The following is a 23,040-nucleotide window of genomic DNA, read 5'->3' on the forward strand; positions in this document are numbered from 1 at the left end:
TAACTCTTCGCCCAGCCTCTCGTTCTCCTGGTCTACTAATCGCCCGCACATTCGATCCCTTGTCGCTCGACTCCTTCGTTTTCTCTTCCGTTCCGTGGCGCGCGCAATCCCGATTGAACTCACGCATACCGCGTTGGGGTGATGAAGTTAGCAAATTTGCAGGCAGAAGTTGGAATCAGCTAGCGGAAGAGAGGGGTAATTGTAGGTCGCCGGGAGAGGCCTTCGTCCTGCAGTGGACATACATATAGGCTGATGACGATGACTACCACGTTGGCGTGTTTCATTCTTATATTGTTATGGGTTAGCCGTGTTAAGGAGAATTGTTTGGATGAGTATGTCTTCCATTGCTGATGAGGCAAATAACCGCAATGAAATAGAGAATGCACATAAATAAAATCACTACTGACAACTGTTTATAGCGGGAGAGGTTTATGCATGTATCACCTTGTCACGAGGCAGGGTGTGCCTCTGGCTTTTTGTCACCAATAAGCTTTCTAAGTTCTTTCCTCCAATTGGTTTTGAAATCAGGGGAGGATGCCGGACAATGCATAAGAGACCCTTCGTTAAGCACTGCAGATGTGTAGTTTATGCCATCCCCATGCCATGCGGAAAAGAGTATATCGCCCAAACCGAACGTTGCAGCGCAACACCGAAGCCACTATACCACCGCGGCAGGCTAAAGAAATACTAGGCCTGGTGGGGAATTTTTCCGGCAAGTAAGGCACATTCACATTTCAAATGTGCATTATAGAATGCACAAAGTTCCATTCTGCCTAGTTCTGGCCATAGTGGCTATCTATGTCTAATAACAGGACCAACGGATAATTTGCGTGCGTGTTTGCAAAAATGGGCCTACCCTAATGCCGGCGACAGACCTCTCATATTTTACAACTTTTTTTTTCAATACTAACTAGTAAGTATGTAACAGCAATTGCATTAATACCCAATAGCCCAACTGTCTTCGTTAATTACCTTAGAACACCCTTCATAGGATATGGCTGAGAAGAGGGCGATAACATTCTATGGTGCTCCTTCTCCTGCATCATTTTGCTTATAGTAAATGCTCAGTACTCATTCTTGCAAAAAAAAGAAGGTTTAAATGCATTACTGTAAATGGTAATGTAACCTCACTATCGTCCCTAAATGTGTTATGTTGAAGCATCATTTCAGAACTGCAAATCGAGAGGCACTTAGGCCCAAATCTTGTCAAATTTCTTGATTCTTGTCTTCAGCGAAAAAGAACAGGGATAAATATCTACCACGACGCAACATCTTCAAACGGCAAAAAAATATTATTAGTGTTGAAATATTGGAATCCTTGAACCGCCTCAACAGGATATTAAAAAAAACGGCCTTTTAATAAGCAATGACATATCCAATATTTGTTATTTTGAAAACAATGTAAAGTACAAGGTTTGCACAGCGTCCATTATGAAAAAAAAACGAAGTTAGAAGACTCTGCGCATGCATGTGATGCCGTTCGCAAATAGATGTCGGGCAAACCGAATACCTTAACAATGAGAAACTACAGTTCTGAATTATCTAGTACACCCTGACGACTGACCTGCCGTGGTGGCATAGTGGATTTGACGTTTGCGCTGCTGAGCCCAAAGGCGCGGGGCCCCGGCCGCGGTGGCCCCATTCGATGGGTGGCGAAATGCAACAACGCCCCTGTACCGTGCATTGGGTGCAGGGTAAAAGACGCCGGGCAGTCAAAGTTATTCCGCAGTTCCCCATTACGGCATACTTCTTAATCATATATGGTCGTTTTGGCACGTAAAACTCAATAATTTCATTTCAAACGCCGGGAATGATAGTTGGGAGACAAGAGAACTGCATGTCATCAAATGCACGTGAAAAATTCATTACACCAGGAAGGGATGCAAAGATGCAGAGGGTGGCCAGGTAATATATTGCTTAAATTTGGCTAAATCGAAGCAGCAAATTTGTAAATGAGCTAAGGCAGCTAGGCATTTTTATTGTATAACGGGAAAATACTGAGCATAACGTCGAACGTCCTATTTACATCGTTACTATACTGAAAGTTCTTATCTTCTGCATCCATACCTAGACACGCTAACGGAAAAATAGTAAGCGATAACCGTTACAGTTACTTAATTGAGAAATGTAATTTATTACAGCTACAAATACTGTTAGATGAAAATAAGTGAATAACGGCTTAAAAGTAATCGATTACTTTTACGTTACTTTTGTTAGAACTTTTTGTCGTATTGCACAGATGCCGTAATCACAACGAGGTGGCCTGACATATACAGTGCGTTACATGCAGCCCTTCCTAGATTGCTTATATTTACCAACACTGGCTTCTCAAAACTTTGATTGGTCATTTTTCCTCGTGTTTGTTGTGAATACATCTGCCGCGACAACGAAAACTCGCTCGATGTGCGCACTTGGGGGTAGGGCGGTGCTTTAGCGTATACGGACACCTAGCGCACACGATTACCGTTACTCAGCATCTGCGTCCTCCGTGAATCGCTGTGCTTGATTATTTCATTGTTATTGGGACTTGAAGACGCTATCGGTTAGGCCAATGAAAACTTGCACAAATTTTACGAGCGTAATTTTTTAGCATTACCGGTCCAAGTGCATGGTCGTTTCTATGGAGACATACCAGCACCGGCTCAGCTCGTCGGCGAACATCTGGTGGCGCGTTAACATGAGGATAAAATATTTTGCTCCCAGGTTTGCCTTGCTCAACATGCGCATCAGCGAGGCCTGGCACGATCTCGGACGTTCTACTGTAGTGCCCACCAAATCCAGGTTCCTAATGCTGCGTGACCTGTTAAAGCCTGTCTCATCAGTAAATTAACTAATTGCTATTCATTGGCAACAGAAAAATGTAATTGGATTACAGTGAGCGTTACTAAGTGAAAAATGTTATCGTTATATTACAAGACTAAACAATATGCAACAGATTACAAGTAAATAGTTTACATAATTCGTTAGGTAGAGGCGTGCTTGAATAAAAAATTGAATATTACACAGCTTGAGCTAGTGCATCCTCGAATCGAATATTAATCAAAGAATGCAGATATCGAATTTTATTATAAATTATGGATATTCACACACTCAAAACATTTGTCTTCGGCCGGCATTATCGGTGACATATTGAATACGAATCTCATGGCTTTCAATTACCATTCAAAGTGAATTATTTTGCGTAACAAGCATTGGCGGTAAACCAGGTATTTCTTAAACACAGTCCCACATAGAGGTAAGTAAGGACAATCTGTTTACTTCCTTTCCTGGCCATGGAGCGCAAAGTTGGAAATAAACCACTAAAATAATATTTTAGTGATTAATGTGACAGTAAAGGAATAAATGGTTTTTAATTGGTTTGGTTGAGCCATCCGCAACTGATAACTGTTTACAGTAAACAAGAACGTTACTAGAGGCTATGAGCTGTGTTTCCCCTGAAAACATAAAACTTCTAGGCATTAAAACTATACTTAACAAATACCATACGTTACATATTACAGGGTTGTTTCATAACCTGTCAATGACACCCAACACGGAGGAACTATCAGGACTCACTAAAAGGCCAGAATCAAAAAGATACCTCACCAAATTAGGAGAGCATGACACCCGGCAGAATCACTGCTGAATTTCTCCGAAAAATCGGGGCACCCTCGGCTGCCGTTGCAACTGCACTGCATGCTGCCACTGTGTACGTTTCTTTGAAATTAGAGCATGGTCTCGCGTTAAGATTTACGAAGAACTATCGACGTACTTAAAGGAAATGCTTCGACATTTCAAGAGTATCTTGTGCTCAGGAGTAATTTTGAGGTGAGAAATATCCCACGAAACGTACTGCATCAATTACAACCATCCGCCACGCTTGCCCACTATCTAGGCAGATAAATGCACTGCGAATCATTATTTTCATAATTCTGAATTATGAGCTGTAAATAACCACTCCGTGAACATTACAGTGTATGTAGAGTAAGTTCAGTGATAATATACTTGTAAAGGATTAAAATTAAGATTGGCGTATACATCTAGTTTAGTTGTCGAGTATTTATCGAATCCTTCGCATATCATAGATTCCAGCATGTCCTATTCGGCCTTCATGAATTTTTTTTATTCTATTCTAACACTTACTACGTGCCGCATGGTACCGGCCTACCCTTCCCCACGCAACTCAATGTATATAGTGCTTTCTGACCCTTCACTGTAGGGCTGGCCAGCATTACAGCCTATATCGCTTTTCGTTTTTTTTTTTCAGTTCTTCTCTGAAAACACCCACAAGCATCCTCGTCAAGGTTAAGGCGCGGTGCTTCATTACAGTTCAGCCAACGTACACCGTGAATACCAACTCGGGTTTTACTCGCTTACTGATACACGCGGAATAACAAAACGATTTCAGCCTCTACTTTCTTTATTTTGTTGCTACAATATGCTGTTTAAGTTTTAGCTAGGAGTATACGGTGAAGAAAGAATTTTTTGTATAAAAGGGCACACAATATCCCCACCTTTAGCAGTTGGCTCAACAGCAGCTCTAAAGTCACCATGGTAAGCAAGCCTGTGCTCCCCGTTCCTCCGTAGCCGAAGAAAGCATGTGTACATTGCGTCAATGAAAAAGAGCTCTCGATATAGTTTTTTTATGCAGAAAATTCTAATTTATGAACGCATGTGCAAAAGTAAGGTGGCTGACTTATCCTTGAATATACAACATGAACTTGTTGATTAATCAGAATGTAACAACATCTGAACTTATTTTCATCTCAACATTTTTTTATTATTATTATTTTGTAGCGTACGGTAGGTTGTAGTATGTTGTGGGAAATATGTGTTTAGTGCTTAAACTTCTTGAAAGTTTGATGAGATCTAGGGAGTTTACTGTTGTACCTTGATGAAGTTCACGAGAAACAATTTCAAAGAGACGTGATCAATGCCTAACATCTTATCTGTTCGGGTTTGATTCCCTGAAATTTAAGAAAGCCTTGTGGTAAAAGGCAACAGAAAATCACAATCGCCATGACAGGGAGAACTCTCTCATTGCATTAATTAAAGAGTGCCGAAATTCCAGCTGCATTGCTTTATCTCCACCTTGGAAACAACATTCTGACGACAAGCCCCACCATCAATGATGCAGATCCGTGCCTGCGTCCTCTTGGCTCTTGCCACCAGCGCTTTCGCTGGCTACACCGGCTACGGCCTGGGCTACGGTCTGGGCTATGGCGGTCTTGGATATGGCTATGGTCTCGGCCACGCCTACGGTGGTCTTGGATATGGCTATGGTCTTGGCTACGCCGGCTATGCTCCAGCTGTGCACACCGTCGCCCACGCTGCCCCAGCTGTCACCACGGTCGCCCACGCTGCTCCAGCGGTCGCTACCGTTGCCCACGCCCCAGTCGCCGCTTACGCTGCTGCTCCTGTTGTTGCCGCTGCTCCAGCCGTGACCAGGGTGGCCGCCTACCACGCCGCCCCGGCTGTTGCCACTTATGCCGCTGCCCCAGCTATCGCCACCTACGCTGCTGCTCCAGCCGTGACCAAGGTTGCTACCACCTACCACGCCCCAGCTGTCGCCACCGTGGCTCACGCTCCAGTCGCCGCTTACGCTGCTGCTCCAGCCGTCGCCACCTACGCCACTGCCGTCCACCACGCCCCAGCTGTAGCCACTGTCGCTCATGCTGCCCCAGTTGTTGCCGGCTACCACGCCGCTCCAGTGTACAACTACGGTGTTGGCACCCTCGGCTATGGTGTTGGCCACTACGGTTACGGCCACGGTCTCCTCGGCTATGGCCTGAACTACGGCTACGGCCTTGGCTCTCCCTACCACTATGGTGCCCTTCTCCGCAAGAAGAAGTGTGAGTATACATGTTTTTTTTATTTCGGAGGGTACAAGAACGTTATGTATGCATTGAAAATAATTCCATTGCTTTAGTAATGTCAGCGGCTTGTCAAGGCAAAACAAATAGTTTTGGTGGCACTGGAATTAAGTAACTACCTGTTCTTATAATATTGATAGGCGTTCTGTTTTGCCCAAAATCAATTTCACTAACAATACATTTCTTTCTTTTTGATTCTTGCAGAAACCATTCATCTGGAAGTTATTTGGAGACAAAGAAGCTATGCTCACCTGCAGCACTCTTGCGCCATCTTCGACTATGGTTGCAATGGATAATAAAGTTGTTCTGCGTAACAATATTATCTCGCCTCCTTTCTTTGCTTGCATGTTTCGCTATATGAGCTGTAGAGCATGCCAGGTGTCAATGCGTCGTTATAGGCACTTTAAACTATGGGTTTTTACGTGCCAAAGCCACGATCTGATTATGAGGTACGCATTTTAGGGGCCTCCGGAATAATTTGCACCAACTGGGGTTATTCAACATGCACCTAAATCTAACTAGACGGGTGTTTTTGCATCTAGTCCTCATCGAAATGCGGCCGCCGTGGCCGGGATTCGATCCCGCGACCTTGTGCTCAGCAGCCCAACACCGTAGCCACTAAGCAACCATGGCGAGTCGTTTTAGGCACTGATCACTGCTTCTGTGTGTTGAACTTTCCTTGCACTTTGTCGTTTGCTTGTACAATAGCAACGGCCTAGAACATATCGGAACATATCGGAATATATATATATATATATATATATATATATATATATATATATATATATATATATATAGTGAAACTGGTGGTGGTGTGCTCCGGTACACTGTCAGTTGCACTTCGCTACACAAAGAGGCATGAGTTGTATCGCGTGGGAAGCTGAACAGCACCTTGCAACGTGGTGAACGTGGCTTAAATCGTGGATGCGAGGCATTAAAGTGGTGTGACGGAACGATAAAGCATTTCTCTCGCAATAATTGTTCAATGTTCAATGCTTTTTATTTGGTGAACGCATATTGTTTTGTGATAACAATGCATTTCTGGAAAATAAAATTTACACGGACGATCCCCTGCCCCAGGCAATTTAACCGGGCGCGAACCTGAGTTGAAAACCCTACCCAACCGGAATCCGAACCTGTACTGTTGCAACGTACCTGAACCCAATACAAACCTGAAGTGAAGGACAATAACGGTTACCCGTTTGGCATGAAACAGTTGAAGCTTATAGAGCTAGAACGGGTGGTCACTAGATCCGCGATGCTTTGGAATTAGTTCTGTCAGTGCACCCCATTAGAAGACTGTCGATGTTTGCGTTGTGTGTAAGGATAGGGTTAGAAAGAGGGTTTGTGCCGGTAACTACGGCCACATCAGCAGAGAGGCTTGCACTTCTGAACTGTGGCATGCCAGTTTATTCCGCGGCCGAAGTGTTTTAAGAGGCTCCTCGGAATCACCATTTCATTTTAAGCTCTCTATTCTCTCTTTATGTTACAAAGAGAAAGATTGAAACTGAGTTTTATTACTAAACTACAAACAAGCACGCCAAGATACACGGAGAGTAAGAAAGACCGTGTCCTCGATGAGCGAAAATAGGAAAACCAACTAACGCAACACCAAAATTTTATGTAAATATAAGATTACGGTCGCTAATGAATACAGTCACATTCTCAGCACAACGTAACCGCGGCTGTAAACGTCACGCGATACCTGGTTGTGTTACATGACATGGTTGAGTGTACGTTTGGCACCCACAAACAGTGTGCAACACTGGTCCAGGTGTACAAAAATTATTTCAGGGCCACAATGAGCGTGCTTCCGGCTTTTTTGTCCGCCCTTATCCGGCGAAACACTGAGTGCTACGTAGGGTTTATCGCAAACCCTTTGTGTCCATGATTCAGAAGCATGAATGCCCTCACCTGCTTCTAATAAAAAGCAGCAAACTGAGTAAAATGCCAAGAGCTGGTTTCTTTCTTTTCTACAGACTACAAATTTAGGGTCGTAATTTAAGCAATAAAGCTTGAATTGACGCTATCTCTGAGACCACATCCTGAATTTGCGCTAGTTTGAACGAAAGCATGTTTGCTTTAGTAGCGCAAAGGAGGTGGCGTAAAAATTAAAAAAAGCCAGCAAAGCTATTGACTACAACCAAAGCTTATTCCTGACAAAATCATGACGACAGTGTCAAAACGTACGCGTGACGACAACTGCATGACAACACAATGACGCTATAGCATGAAAAGGGTTTGAGCACACTGAGATAACGACGAGTATAAGATGAGAATGACACAACGGTGACTGTTTAACGATGCCTGTATGACGACAATGGCGTCATGACGATGGCATGGCGAGAGTCGGATGATCAAGCTGAAGTGGCGACGACGGAACGACCGCACGACATCATCAGAACAGTGGTGTGAGAACGAACGAATGCTGAATGTAGGACGACGATGGCGTGTCGACGGCGCTATGACGAGAGTAAGATGACAAAGCTGGAATGCGGAAGATGCATTGACCACAATAGCATCACGACTATGAGCACTTACTTAGTGGCTCAAGCTATTAGGCAACTTGGCCCTCTGTATCAGCGTAGAAAGCGAGACAATGACTTGATGACGAGAGTCAGATCATGTCGAAATGACGACGATGGAACGACCACGATGCCATCACATACGTTGAACCACATAACTTGTCGCTCAAGCTGGTAGACAACTTGGGTCACTGGGCTGGTGTACGCGGATGGATGGATAGATAGATGGATAGATAGATAGATAGATAGATAGATAGATAGATAGATAGATAGATAGATAGATAGAAGGCACAAAACTGCTGAAGTATGCCAAAAATTCTAATCGCAATTAAACGGAACAACAGACCAAAGCACACAAAGTGTCAATGGTAAGACAAGAGAGAGAGAAAGAAATAGAAGAGAGGAAAGGCACAGGAGGTTAACCAGACGCGCGTGCGGTTTGCTACCCTGCACTGGGGGAAGGAGGTATAGGGATAAAAAGAGAGAGAAAGCGGATAGAGAGCACATATTCGCGAACATTTGAAGCTTCGCACGAATTCCACACACGTTCGCCAAGACATGTCGACTTGAAGTATTGCCACAACACTTTCGTGGCTTTCTGTACCATCGATGCATACGGTCATGGTCCAAGGATCTTCATTTTCAAAAATGGTGTAGAGTCGAGACGGTTCAATGCTGCCCGGAGAGCTTCATGCTTGACGTCGTATTGGGGACAGAGACATAACGTATGTTCAATTGTTTCTCTGGTTCCACAGGAGTCACACATAGGCGTATCCCCCATTCCAATGTGGAATCAGTAGGCCTTTGTAAATGCCACCACGAGCCAGAGGTGGCACTATGCTGTCGCCTCAGAGCGGGAAATGTTTGATGGCACTTGTAGATTCAAGGATGAGTAAATTTTGTGAAGATGGCACTTCGGGAGGTTAAGAGAAGACCAATATTTGTGTTTCATAGCTTTAGCCACGATATGAAACTTTGCTGCAGCGTTGGTGCTGGATAAGGGGATTGGGAGTGGTCGGCCTTCCAGATGAGTAGACCGGGCGGCTTCGCCTCCGAGGTCATTACCAGCAATGCTGGCATATCCAGGTACCTAGTGAAATATAATTTTATGCCCTTTAGCGATAGCTTGATGGTGGTTTTCTTTCATCTCATATGCCAGCTGCTCATGAGTTCTTTGATAAAGGGCCAAATGCAGACTCTGAAGTGCTACCTTAGCATCGCAAAAGATGACCCATTTCTTAGGTGTCCCTTGCAGGAGGTATTGTGTAGCAGCACGCAGGGCAGCAAGCTCTGCCATCGTTGACGTTGTCACGTGTGAAGTTTGAACTTGAGTGTGGTTTTCGTAGCCGGAATGACGACGGCACCTGAAGAGCTCGCAGATGGGACCGAACCATCGATACAGAGGTGTATTCGGTGCCCGTAGATCTCATTCATTAATAGCAGCGTCAACTGTTTCAGAGCTATTTTTGGATGATTGGCCTTCTTCTTTACTCCCGGAATACTTAGGCGCACCGGAGGCTGTTGCAAGCACCACAAGGGCAATGAAGGCCTTGCTGCTGGAGTGTATCCTGATGGAAGACAATCTGGATTGGTGACGATAACTTCAGAAAGCACGGAACGAGGTCTCTGCGAAGGCAAGAACGCGACGCGGGAAAGATCCGGGACGCGGGAAAGATGACAGATATGCGCCCTCAGACAATTTTCTGCAACATATGTTTGGATTGGATGATCTTTGGCGAGGACGATTGTTGCTGGTGTTGACGCGCAGCCAAGATGTCCTAAGCAAGTGCGCAATGCATCGCCCTGTAAGCTCTCCAATGAGCGAACATTTGACTGGCACGTATTGGACAACACTGGAAGGCTGTAGCGCAGATATCCTAGAAGTCGAGCTCTGTACAACTGAAGCATGGAGCGTACAGATGTGCCCCATATATTCCCGCACATGAATCTCAGTACCTGGGCAATCGACAATAGGTTTTTCTTCGGGTACGTGCAATGAGAGCTCTAGGAAAGATTGCGGTCGATTATAACACCTAAAAATCGATGCGTATTTCCGTAGGCGATAGTGTGTCCATTAATAGAGACTGTGTATGGTGTCAGGCTTTCGTGCGAACGCAATCAATGCACATTTCTCGGTTGATACAGTGAAGCCTTGTGCTTGAAGATATGCTGGTGTCAAGGTTGCTGCCCGCTATCAGGGGACCACAATCACATCACTCAAAAAACATTATTCAAAAGTAATGAATGATTAACTGTTCACACCAAAATTGCAAGGCTTTCGCAGCTTCAGATCCATTATATCAAGCGAATCAGGGATAGATTAATTTTAGTACCATGATCATTCTTTGCCTAGTTCAGGCGCTTTGAGCCTGCCTATCAATCTATCTATTTATCTATCTAGCCTATTACGCGGATCCCGTGAACTTGGTTATCTAACAGCTTGGACGGCTAGGTATATACTCCTTGTGGTGATGCCGTCTAACTCGCTCCATCATCGTCCATCATTTATCCCGGGCTAGTCTGCATCACCTGGTAAGTAAATATGAAGTAAGAACATTTCAGTATATTTTAAGCATTACGTTTTTCAATTTGAAGCACACAGGAGGTTGTAGTATGCTCAAGGAAATGTGTGCTAGAGTTTTCCGTTTGTTCAAGCTAAAATGTTGGATATATTTAGCAAGTTGAACTTTGTACGTTCACAAGAAATAACGGCAATAAGAAATACGGAATGACTGCCATCTTATCTGTGCCATACCATAGAGCCATTAGCTTGCTTTCAGTATTGTATTAATTATTCACCAAGATAATTTTGAATAGAATCAGGGCAACACTTGACTTCAGCTAACCAAAAGAACAGGCTGGCTTCAGAAAGGATATTCTACGATGGATAATATCAATGTCCTCAATGACGTAATAGAGAAATCTGCACAGTAAAATCAGCCTCTCTATGTGGCTTTCATAGACTATAAAAAAGCATTTGATTCAGTGAGTTACCAGCAGTCATAGAGGCACTGCGAAATCAAGGAGTACAGGAGGCGTACGTGAATAGCTTGGCAAATATCTACAAGGATTGCACAGCAACCTTGGTTCTCCACAAGAAAAGTAGAGATACCTATCAAGAAAGGGGTCAGGCAAGGAGACACAATATCTCCAATGCTATTCACTGCATGCTTAGAAGAAGTATTCAAGCTCTTAGACTTGGAAGGCTTAGAAGTGAGGATCAACGACGAATATCTCTGTAACCTTCGGTTTGGAGATGACATTGTCCTATTCAGCAACAATGGGGACGAATTACAGCTAATGATTGAGGACCTTAACCGAGAAAGTGAAAGAGTGGGGTTGAAGATTAATATGCAGTAGACGAACATAAAGTTCAATTGTATGGCAAGGGAACAAGAATTCAGGACCGCCAGTCACCCTCTAGAGTCTGTAAAGGAGCACGTTTATCTAGGTCAATCACTCACAGGGAACCCTGATCATGAGAGAGGTATTTACACAAGAATAAAATTGGGTTAGAGTGTATATGGCACGCATTACCATATGCTAACTGGGACTTACCACTGATGCTGAAAACAAAAGTGTACGACCATTGCATTCTGCCGGTGCTAACATATAGGGAAGGAACTTGGAGGTTAACGAAGAAGCTCGAGAACAACTTACAAACGGCATAAAGAGCGATGGAACGAAAAATTTTAGGCCTAAGGTTAAGAGACAGAAAGAGAGCGGCGTGGATCAGAGAGCAAACGAGGATAGCCGACATTCTAGTTGACATTAAGAGGAAAAATAGAGCTGGACAGGCCATGTAATGCGTAGGATGGATAACCGGTGGACCATTAGAGTTACAAAATGTATACCAAGAGAAGGGAAGCGCAGTCGCGGTCGGCAGAAAACTAGGTGGGGTGATAAAGTTAGGAAATTTGCAGGCGCAAGCTGGAATCAACTAGCGCAAGACAGGCGTAATTGGAGATCACAGAGAGAATCCTTCTTCCTGCAGTGCACATAAATATAGGCTGATTGTGGTGATGATGATGAGTTTATTGAATACGACAATATGTGAACTTTTGCTGCTGAAGAGGCCGCTATCTTAAAATTGTAAACATATCTACATAGCACTACACGTGAGAACCGTATAAATATTAAAATATGTAGCAGTTTCGCCCGAAAGGCGAAGCATCAATTGCGATAGCAAATTATTAGAGAGCTATTCGCAGTAGGGATAGTAGTTTTATCGGCTGCATAAACTTGGACACGTTCGCTTACTAACTGAATTAACAAGCGTGGTGTCAGCGCGCACAAGCAAACATGAATAGATCCCACTCAATGACCGCAGACGACCACTGTCAAAACGCTGGCAGGAAGCGCCGCCGCCGGAGCTAGCGAAGGTTGGTGCGGTCTATCGCTTCAACGGAAACTAAGCGGCGAATGCACATCGCATACAAAGGTCAGAGCCGTGTGGAGATAAGAGACGGTGCGGGCGACCGCCACAGCAGGGCAAAGTACAAGTGCGGTTGTTGGCAGAGTAGAAGCTGCCTCCCCCCCCCCTCCCTCCCTCCCGCGCTCCATTCCCGCTTTCTTGCTTTTGCGTGGGAAATTGAGTAGCCAGTTTCCCTCGCGCCCGGTTGCAAGATACGCATTTGGTGGCGCAGAACAGCGTCGCCCCGCCTCCCTCCCTCCCATACCCCCCCCCCCCGGCCTTTCGCGCGACGACAGTCGCGTTTGCTTTCCGCCAAGCGTTCGCTCTCCGTGATAGCACGAGTCCCCCGCGCGCTTTCACTCGCGCATACGGCGCGCGGCGACGATTTGATCGCCCTTGGATTTTATGCGGAACCTCACGGCGACGCCAACGGCAGAAATCCGGTTGAAGTTTCCATGTAATTGCTATCGCAATAAAGACAAATAATCAAAATCTTTTCGCAATCACTTGGAGTGATTATGAAAGTACGAGCACAAGCATTCTTCATCGCGTCAAATTACATCAGCTCAACGCAACGCGCATTAGAAGTAACTAAAGCGGAAAAGTTGTAATAAAAACGAGAGGAAACAAGACCACCACACCATTGCGCACAACATACCAATAGTACGACAAGGTCATCATGATGTTATCGTGAGACAAAAATTACTTTACTCAAATAGTACTATTTACGTGGAAATAAATATGTAACTGCGCACAACAGAATAACAAAGCTTTCAAAACCTTTCTTTGTTAATAAGGAGAGGATGAGGGACCCAATATTTACTTTACAAACAAGGGACGCCTATCTAAGGTGTCAAGGCGATAACGAAGTGTCTCCTGATGGTGATCAAATTGTGGACATTCTATGGGAATGTGTTGCACACAAATTTTTAAGGTGCCACAACGTACGCCGCCTGAGGGGGTGTTATATGTAACGACAGAAACATGGGTGTGTACGTCAGTTCGAGTCGTAGACAATGCAAAAGTATGTCTGAAGCCCGTCCTACTTTAAGGTTTCGTTGGAAGCGTAATAAAGAGTATCTCTTGTACAAAAGAGTCGATTTTGTCAGCTCATAGAACCACGTGGTCTTTGATAACTTGCGCGACAATTCATTATTTCTATTTTGGCATTGGATACAGCAAATGGCATCAGTGTGAGTTCATTCAAAGTACGCGCCACATCAGCTAGTTAGTCCAATATCGCCTGAGATACATAATAAACGAATCTGTTGGCCGCGAGAGCAATCAACGGTCGATATTTTCTTAATTTTGTATCAAGGCGAAGGGTTGTCGCCATGTAAGTCCCGTTGCACTTGTGTCTCCAGAGAAACCTTGTAGTCAGAGTAGGTTAATCAATTTTGAGTGCGTGTGACTTTGGCGATAAATAGCTTCGCTCAAAGATTACCAAATGAAGACCTAGATGAAGTTTTGTGAGAGAGATGGTAACTTTCCCTTACTCTAGATTTGAAAGAATGCGTTGTAGCAATCTGTTTCTCAGTCACGCAAAAGGAGAGGTTCTGATCATGATCTTCCTATTAAAATTAAAGTTTAGACCTTCTTATTCTATACAGATCGGAAGACTGCAATAATTTCGTAATCTTTAGTGCGTCTAGGCGGCGCTGCCTTGTCAAAGTGTCTGGATGCGTCCGTAAACAGGAAAAGAAACGGTTTGATGTTTTAGACTGAGATAGCAGCGCCACTGCAGTTCTTTCATTAGTGCTTTTCTGCAGAATAGCTATCTTCAGTGACGCAAAAACGTATTTATTGGGACTGTGTGGATGTAATGTGTCTTGTTCTGTTATATCGCTCAATTTATTAGGAAGTGAGACGTTCTTCTCTGCTTATCCGTGTGCAAAAGCTGCCAGAGTCCATAGCCACGAAAATACTTTTTTTTCACATAGAGGTTCCATCGGTTAAGACTCGGGAGGAATGTCAAATAATTTCTTGTTCCTTCGTCTGTAAACTGTGCCTATATGTCCGATGGCCGAAGCTCTGCGCCATGTGTTTATTGTTCTAGGGCTTACCTTCTTTGGGCGCGGCTCCGCCACGTGCTAAATATTGAAATCTAACTAGACTGGATTATCACTAAAACGCTGTTTGGCGGCACCAGCCGTAATAGTCGATGCTATGAAGTCTTGTTGCTCTGGGTCTTCAAGCTATTTGGAAGGCGAGGTGTGATTACGTTATGGCCAGAGAAAGGCCGAAGCCGGCATGGTAGCACGTTCTTGACCGGTGCCGGCACTCTGGCATGCTGGTGGATGTCAAACCAGGTCAAACGTCTAACTGGCATGAACGGCGGGAAGCCTATAGATATGAAGCTGATGAAAACACATTGGCCTCACTGAAGCAAGTGCTGTAGATCATGTGTCGTTATAGGATGACATTTATGTATGTGTGGATGTGGAAATTTTCAAGCAATAACGAAGAATGAAGTACTGGGCTTCTGATCTCTAGGTCAGAGGATCCAGTACTAGCGGCGGTGAATTTTTGTTAGCATTTTTCATGCATTAAAATGTTCTCTGATGCTGTCTTTATTGAACAAAATGTACACGGTAGCCAGGCACCCAGTTCTTCTGGCTCTGGAGCTGCTTTTCGCACCAGTACCCAGCGCATTCCAGTAAGCCACGCCAGCACAGCCTTCCAACATCCAGTGCGCGGCACTGGGCCCATATTCCGCAATGGCACGAGACACAGGGTGTTGAGCTTTGAGATACGGATATGCATAAAGAAAGGCTGTAGATGAATTCCTTATATTTCAAAGACCTCTCCTTATCTTTGAAATATAAGTTGAAGGATGGCTCACCGTATTACATGGAAAGTCGCACAATGTATGTAAATAGTGCATTGGTATATATATATATATATATATATATATATATATATCTTTGGGTAGATCACTATGCCGGCGCTTTTCTTCTCTTTTGCCGCCCTGCTTTCATGTAGTCACTCCGCACACCCAAAGCATGATGACTTCATAAAGCAGAATATTTACCCCATACCACCAAAGATGCCAGTTATACCAAGGAACCCACAGATGGACTCCGTCAACCGCTTTAAGTCAAAGTGGGGATGCAGTTGCTTGGCGGGAACATTTATAGATAAATAAATGTTCAATTATTACAAGTCTCATGTCAGACACACAAGGAAGCATGGCCGCTAATCAGTACAAGAGCACGGGTACTTTGAAGAACAATCAACAGTAATGTTGAATTAGGTGAAATATCATCACCGTATCCTGTCTATATATTGCTAACTTACGAAAGGAGCGACTGCGTCGGTAGATTATTTTAATGTTCGCTATTGAGAACTCATTCGGCGGCAGTAGTGACCCACTACATGGCCACCATTGTAGTGACAAAAATGAATGTGCTCTGAAAACTCGTTGTTATAGTTGAATGTCCTAGGCAAAGCTTTACTTGTTATTCAAGTACCTAATAAAGCAATACTAAGTTTGTGCTTTTATCTTTTAGGCAAATAAGGAACAATACAATCTCCAACACGTGTTTTAGAACATATAAAATTTTGTTATTTCTTTCTTGACCATAGTCACAATCTATGGCTGCAAACAGAAGCCTATAAAGAACAATTTTCTAGTGTACATAGCAGATATAATTACATTCGGGAAACACGCATAATTTACCTAAAGACACCCTCTTGAGAATTTGGCAGATAGCAGTGTGCGCTGTTCCCTGCCCTGCGTAATTTCGGCCTATAGTAAAAAGAGCATCACGAATTTTTGCACAAAAAGAAGCTTTAAGTATATTATCCTACTTGGTACAAACGCCGAAACTTCGCCTGCATATGGCACGTTTAGCCATCATCACGGTACTGCAAGTCAACAGGCACTCAGCGCCCTTTTCGTGAAATTTCTTGGCTCTATTCAAGAGTGACCGAGCAGTGACAAATAAACATCAAGACGCACTTTGTGCAAACGGCAAATAATATTAAGTGTGTCGAAATAATAGAAATTATGAACCGACTTAAATACGATATTAGAGAAAAAAACGGCCCTTTATTAAAATATGGAATACCGGATATTTCTAATTGCTAAACAACGTAAGCTATAATATTTCCGGAAGGCCCTTAAAAAACAATATTTACAAACCGTAATCCACGCAGGTATAATGACATCCGCCAGTGGACATGCGGGCAACTAAGGACCTTCGAGATAAAGAACAACTTTGAATTATCTGGTACACCCCCCCCCCCCCCCCGTCTACAATGATAGCATACACAAAAATAACATATGCCATATGATCCACGTAAAAATTTGCGTTCGCATAAGCGCAAATATGTGTTCCACATAAGCGCAAAAGGATACAAGGATGCTGGGAGTGACCAGGTAATCAATTGCTATCTGCAAATTAAGGCTGCCACTTCATCAATAGGCTAAGAGCGAAACATTCTCACTGCAAGGCTGAAAATTATGAAGCCGAAGTTTGCGGCCCTGGGTGGTCACGGAGGCACTAGAGCCCCCGTCCAACGACGGGTCTTTTTTGCATCGGCCTGTCTCCATAAAGACTACAATGGAGGTTGCTATTCCTTGTACTTGAATAAAATCGAATAATGCAGAACTTCAAATAGAATGGTGTTCACGAATAGAGTACAAATCGAGCAGCAACGAGTAAATATAAAGCAGCGCAACCTGGGGCGGTATTCTGTAAAAGTATACCTAGTGGACTTTCCATTTCGGCGACCGTTGATTCGCTGCTGCTTGACGGGCAGGAAGGAGACTGGCTGGCACCTTCCTGCACATCAAGCAGCAGCGAATCAGCGGCCGCTGAAATGGACAGTCCACTAGGTAGACTCTTACACAATACCGCCTCTGGAACACGGACAAAGAAAGAGGGTGGGATAAGCGCTGCACTGTGAAGAAGATTTATTTGGTGATGGACGCTTATATAAATGAATCTTTACTCACACGCAAATTCAACCACTGAAATCGACACCTGTTTAAAGACAAATATCTAGAAAGTTCACTTCACTCCCTATATTTCTCCTCTATGTTTACTGAATATGGATCAGCATGCCCAGCTACAAGTATTCTTAGCAAAGAGTATTCGATTCGTATAAAAAAGAGAGTTTCGAATGTCGACACATCCTCCAAAAGATACCTGTTCACATGAATTTCGAATGATGATCTCAGGGCTTTCCATTATCATTCACGGTGAGTTACTTTGCGTAACGTGCACTCACCGCAATCCTGTTATTCATAAACTCTGTTCCACACAAATGAAACTTATAACTTATTACCTGTAATTCTGATAATCTTTACAAGTACAACGGAATATTGGAATTATAACACAAATAGTACAGTAAATATTATTTTGTAATTAGGTTGCTGAACCATTAACAACGGAAAACCTTAAAGCGTATCCTAAACGCTACTATACGCTGTGCATTATGTTTCCTTTGCTTCAAATACAAATTTGAATAATCATACCCACGTATCATATATGATACATTGGGCATTATCTCGTTAAATCATTGCCTGTCAAATAAGTGGGACACAGGAGCACCATGAGGGCTCACTAAAAAGGCGGAATCAACAAGTTGCCTCCCAAAATTAGGAACGCATGACACCCGGCCGAGTCACTGATTAAGGTTTCCGAAATGCCGGATGAGCATCGACTGCCGTGAGGATGTGAAATACGTCGGAAACCTGCAATCCCTCTAAAATAATGTTGAGGCTATTTCCTAAAGCTAGACAAACCCACGCTCCCCTTATCTAACGACAGAGCCTCGGTAATAATGTGAGAGCCGACACCGATGCACTTTGTTTTGAAAAAACAAAAGAAACATTATTTCGCGTTTAGGTGCACTAATATTTATCTGCGTGTTTTTTTTACAAAAAGTGCCTTGACTTTCCATCGGTTTCAAGGACTCAACCATGTTTTCTGACTAGAAAAGTCGCACGCAACATTAATCACAAGCGACCCCCCCCCACCCCCCCCCCTCCCGCATCCTATGCATCAGAACGCAATACAAAGTACGATCGCGAATATTTCTGAATAATTTGCTTCGAATAACCATCCAGCGAACCACGCAGGGCATTTACATAAAGGTTGTCTGACATGTAACCTGTCTTTGGATGAATATGAAAATAATTCAAGGCATCGAATTTCGTTTTAAAATATTTATTTATCCGCTTCGCATACCATAGATTCCAACATGTGCGATTGGGCGTTTACGATTTTCTTGTCTTCACTTGAACTCTTACCAATGCCGCACGAGGCCGGCTTACACATCCCCACGAATTTCCCTCTATGGTGAATGCTGAGCCTTCACTGTAGGACTGCCCAGCACTGGAGCCGTGCTCGAAGTTTTAGTTTTTTCAATTTTTTTAAATTCTCTGAATTCTCCTATTAGCGTCCTCGCCAATGTTAATGCGCCCTGATTCATTACAGTTCGGCCAACGTACACAGTCAATGTCAACTCCGGTTTTACTCTTTACGGAGGCGTTCGGAATAACAAAGTGACTCCAGGCTCCATTTTCTTGTTTTTTCCCCTAGATTTCGTTGTTTAGTTTCCTCTTAACGTGTACCGCGAAGGAATAATTTTTGTATAAAAGGGCACGCGAACGGCACAGATTCAGCAGTTGGCTCAACAGCAGCTCTAAAGTCACCATGGTAAGCAAGCCGGTCCTCCCAATCCCTCCATAGCCGAAGAAAGTATGCGATCATTACCTAGGTACTTCTGTATACAGAAGTGCGGCGGATATAGTTGTTGTCATGTGGAACATACTAATTCAAAACCATTAAGACATAAGCAGGGTGCATGGCTAATTTATTTTTGAATTATCCACATCACTTGGTAGTTAGTTATAATGTAAAAACATCTCTGCAGTCCGTAGTGTTAAGACGCGAATAAGGACTAAAAAAAAGAAAAGGATCCGGACTGGAAACAGCGTCACTTGCAACTAGTTTATTGAAAGCAGACAGGGGTCAAACTTATAGGGGAAGGTGGCCTTATACGCAAGTACATTTGCCCACATAACTGAAAGTTTGCATCGATCTTTTTTGTTTTTCGTCCTTATTTGCGTCTTGACACTACGGAACAAGATGAACCAACTAGCCCAGCAACAAGTCCTGAAACATCTCTGCAAGTTAACCAGATACGTTTGCTTATTTTTGGCTGTTCAACAGGCTGCAGGATGCTCGAAGAACTATGTGAACATGCACATAGCCGAATATGCACAAGTATGGTGGTGGATTTTCCTTTCAGTAGTGAACATCACTTGTTAACTAATGATGTAAAAACATCACTACTAGTCAACGCGACTTGTTTGTTATTTAATAGCGTACAGCAAATTGTAGGAAACTCGGGAAAACACGTGATTTAAACTCCTTCAAAATGAGATTTGAACGCATTGAGCAAATTTTCCGTTGTACCTAGCTAAGATGCGCTGGAAAGAACTTTTGCCCCAAAGGATCAATGAGTACTATGCTGTCTGCTCGGATTAGAGTTGTATAACTTGATGCAATGTTGTGGTAACGCGGCACAGAAAAGTAACACTAGGCATCAAAAGGAAGAGCCCTTGCGGTCCCCCTCTTTCAATAATGTCAAGAAGAGCAAGCTACATTGCCGTTTCTACACAATGATAGCAACCCCACGAAAGAGCACCGTATGATCAGGTATACCCGTAACGCTGCAGATCCGTGCCTGCGTCCTTTTGGCTCTTGCCACCAGCGCTTTCGCTGGCTACACCGGCTACGGCCTGGGCTACGGTCTGGGCTACGGCGGTCTTGGATACGGCTACGGTCTCGGCCATGCCTACGGTGGTCTTGGATACGGCTACGGTCTCGGCTACGCCGGCTATGCTCCAGCTGTGCACACCGTCGCCCACGCTGCCCCAGCTGTCACTACCGTTGCCCACGCCCCAGTCGCCGCTTACGCTGCTGCTCCTGTTGTTGCCGCTGCTCCAGCCGTGACCAGGGTGGCCGCCTACCACGCCGCCCCGGCTGTTGCCACTTATGCCGCTGCCCCAGCTATCGCCACCTACGCTGCTGCTCCAGCCGTGACCAAGGTTGCTACCACCTACCACGCCCCAGCTGTCGCCACCGTTGCTCACGCTCCAGTGGCCGCTTACGCTGCTGCCCCAGCCGTCGCCTCCTACGCCACCGCCGTCCACCACGCCCCAGCTGTAGCCACTGTCGCTCATGCTGCCCCAGTTGTTGCCGGCTACCACGCCTCTCCAGTGTACAACTACGGTGTTGGCACCCTCGGCTACGGTGTTGGCCACTACGGTTACGGTCACGGACTCCTCGGCTATGGCCTGAACTACGGCTACGGCCTTGGCTCTCCCTACCACTATGGTGCCCTTCTGCGCAAGAAGAAGTGTGAGTATACAATTTTTTATTTCGGATGGTAGAAAAACGTAATGTATGCATTGATAATAATTCCATTACTTTGGTGATGTCAGCGTCTTCTCGAGGCAAAAAAAAAAATGCTTTGGTGGCGCTGAAATTTAGTGAATACTTGTTCTCATCGTATTGATAGCCAATAGCGCGTTCGGTTCTGCCCAAAATCCATTTCACTAACGATACCTTGCTTTCTTTTTTATTCTCGCAGAAACCATTCAGCTGGAAGTTATTTGAAGAAAAGAAGCTATGCGCATCTGCAGCATTCTTGCGCCATCGTCGACCATGGGTGCAATGAAATAATAAAGTTGTGCTGCACAACAATATTATCTCGCCTCCCTTTCTTTGCTTGCGTGTTTCGCTGTATGAGCTATAGCACATGTCAGATGTCCATGCGGCGTTTTAGGCACTGACCGCTGCTTCGGTACGTTGAGCTTTCATTGCACTGTCTCGTTTGCTTGTACAAGAGTAATAGCCTAGAACGAAAAGAAGACAAGTTATAGGCATCTCCTCCAATACGGCCCCTTGTTCGACCATGGACGCCGTGAAATAAAGTTGTTCGTCACAGCAATACAATCTCGCATCTCTTTCTTTCTTTTCGCGTTTCTCGATATGAGCTGAAGCTCAATTCAGGTGACAAGAGGCAGTTATGTGGGCTTACCTTATTAGTGTGTTGAGTCTTCATTACACTTGGTTGCTTTCTTATACAAATGGAAAAACCTCAAACTTGTCGTATTTGGCACCAACGTTTTTAGCTTAATGCATATTATTTTTAGAAAACAATGTGTTTCTGGCAAGGTATTATTATATGCTTATAAAGGTGGAAGCCCCAGCCAGGCTCGTTGAACTTTCGATCCGTTCTTGGCAGTCTGCCACAAGTTGAAGTGCTGAGCACGAAAATGTATTGCTCCCACGCAATTACTGAACAAAACGGTGTAATAGAATCACTCGTTCCATTTGAATATTTTTTTTGTATTGCTAGTGCAAATCTTTTCGTGTCTCTACATTCAGAGCTTATTTTGCTGATTGGCATGCTAATAGTGTATGCCTTAAGGGGACAGCGAAATGCCGTGGATCCAAAAGTTTCCAGGGCAAATGATCGCTTCTGCCTAGGATGGCCAAATAAGCATTATTATTTGATAGTGTCTACAAATTTTGAACTCCCGAAGCTTCCATGTATAACAATCAGATTCTTGTCGCAAGCGCAGCATCATCATGCGCCTCAAGCGTTGACGCTATTGTATGATGCTTTTGCGTCCCTCTTGACGTCTTCGGGTATCGGCTGTGCAGAGGCTATGCGCAGGCATCGTACCACCACTTTGTTGGAGTTTTGTAGCGTGTGCTGCAAGTTGCCAATATTTAACAACACGATGCTGCTAGAAACGTCAGCGATTTAAATAATCCCTCCCTGACAACGTCTCGGAGTTTAATGCTTTTACCCGCCGCGGTGTCTTAGCTGCTATGGTGTTACGCTGCTAAGCACAGAAAGAGGGATCAAATTCCCGCGGCAGCGGCCGCATTTCGTTGAGGCCAGATGGGAAAACGCCCGTGTGCCGTGTGGGGGTAGGTAGTTGGGGGCACGTTATAGATCCCCTAGTGGTCAAAATTAATCCGACGTCCCCCACTACGGCGTGCCTTTTTAACGTGATAGCGTTTAAGGCCCCGTGTCGCAGAAAATCCGGCGTCGGCAAAGCCGCCCGCGGCCGAGAATGTCATCCCCAACCACGCAGGCCCTCCAAATATATTTTACCACTAAAGTGGCTCACACTTTGTCTTGCATTCTTTACAAAGTTATTCCTCAGAATTTTGAGAGTGACAGCCCACAAGAAATTGTCATGAAACAAAGCACC

General features: G+C 44.3%; 1 protein-coding gene across 1 annotated transcript; it reads left to right on the top strand.

Moving 5' to 3' along the window:
* The first annotated feature begins 5,107 nt into the window (after positions 1-5,107).
* LOC119444855 (prisilkin-39-like) lies at positions 5,108-21,418 on the top strand. The gene is made up of 4 exons (XM_049664773.1): positions 5,108-5,835; positions 19,420-19,459; positions 20,485-21,169; positions 21,402-21,418. Coding segments are annotated over exons 1-4 (1,455 nt in total). The 3' UTR covers positions 21,404-21,418.
* Positions 21,419-23,040: the final 1,622 nt, after the last annotated feature.

The sequence above is a fragment of the Dermacentor silvarum genome, chromosome 3 (assembly GCF_013339745.2).
Source record: "Dermacentor silvarum isolate Dsil-2018 chromosome 3, BIME_Dsil_1.4, whole genome shotgun sequence".
NCBI classification, from domain to species: Eukaryota; Metazoa; Arthropoda; class Arachnida; order Ixodida; family Ixodidae; genus Dermacentor; species Dermacentor silvarum.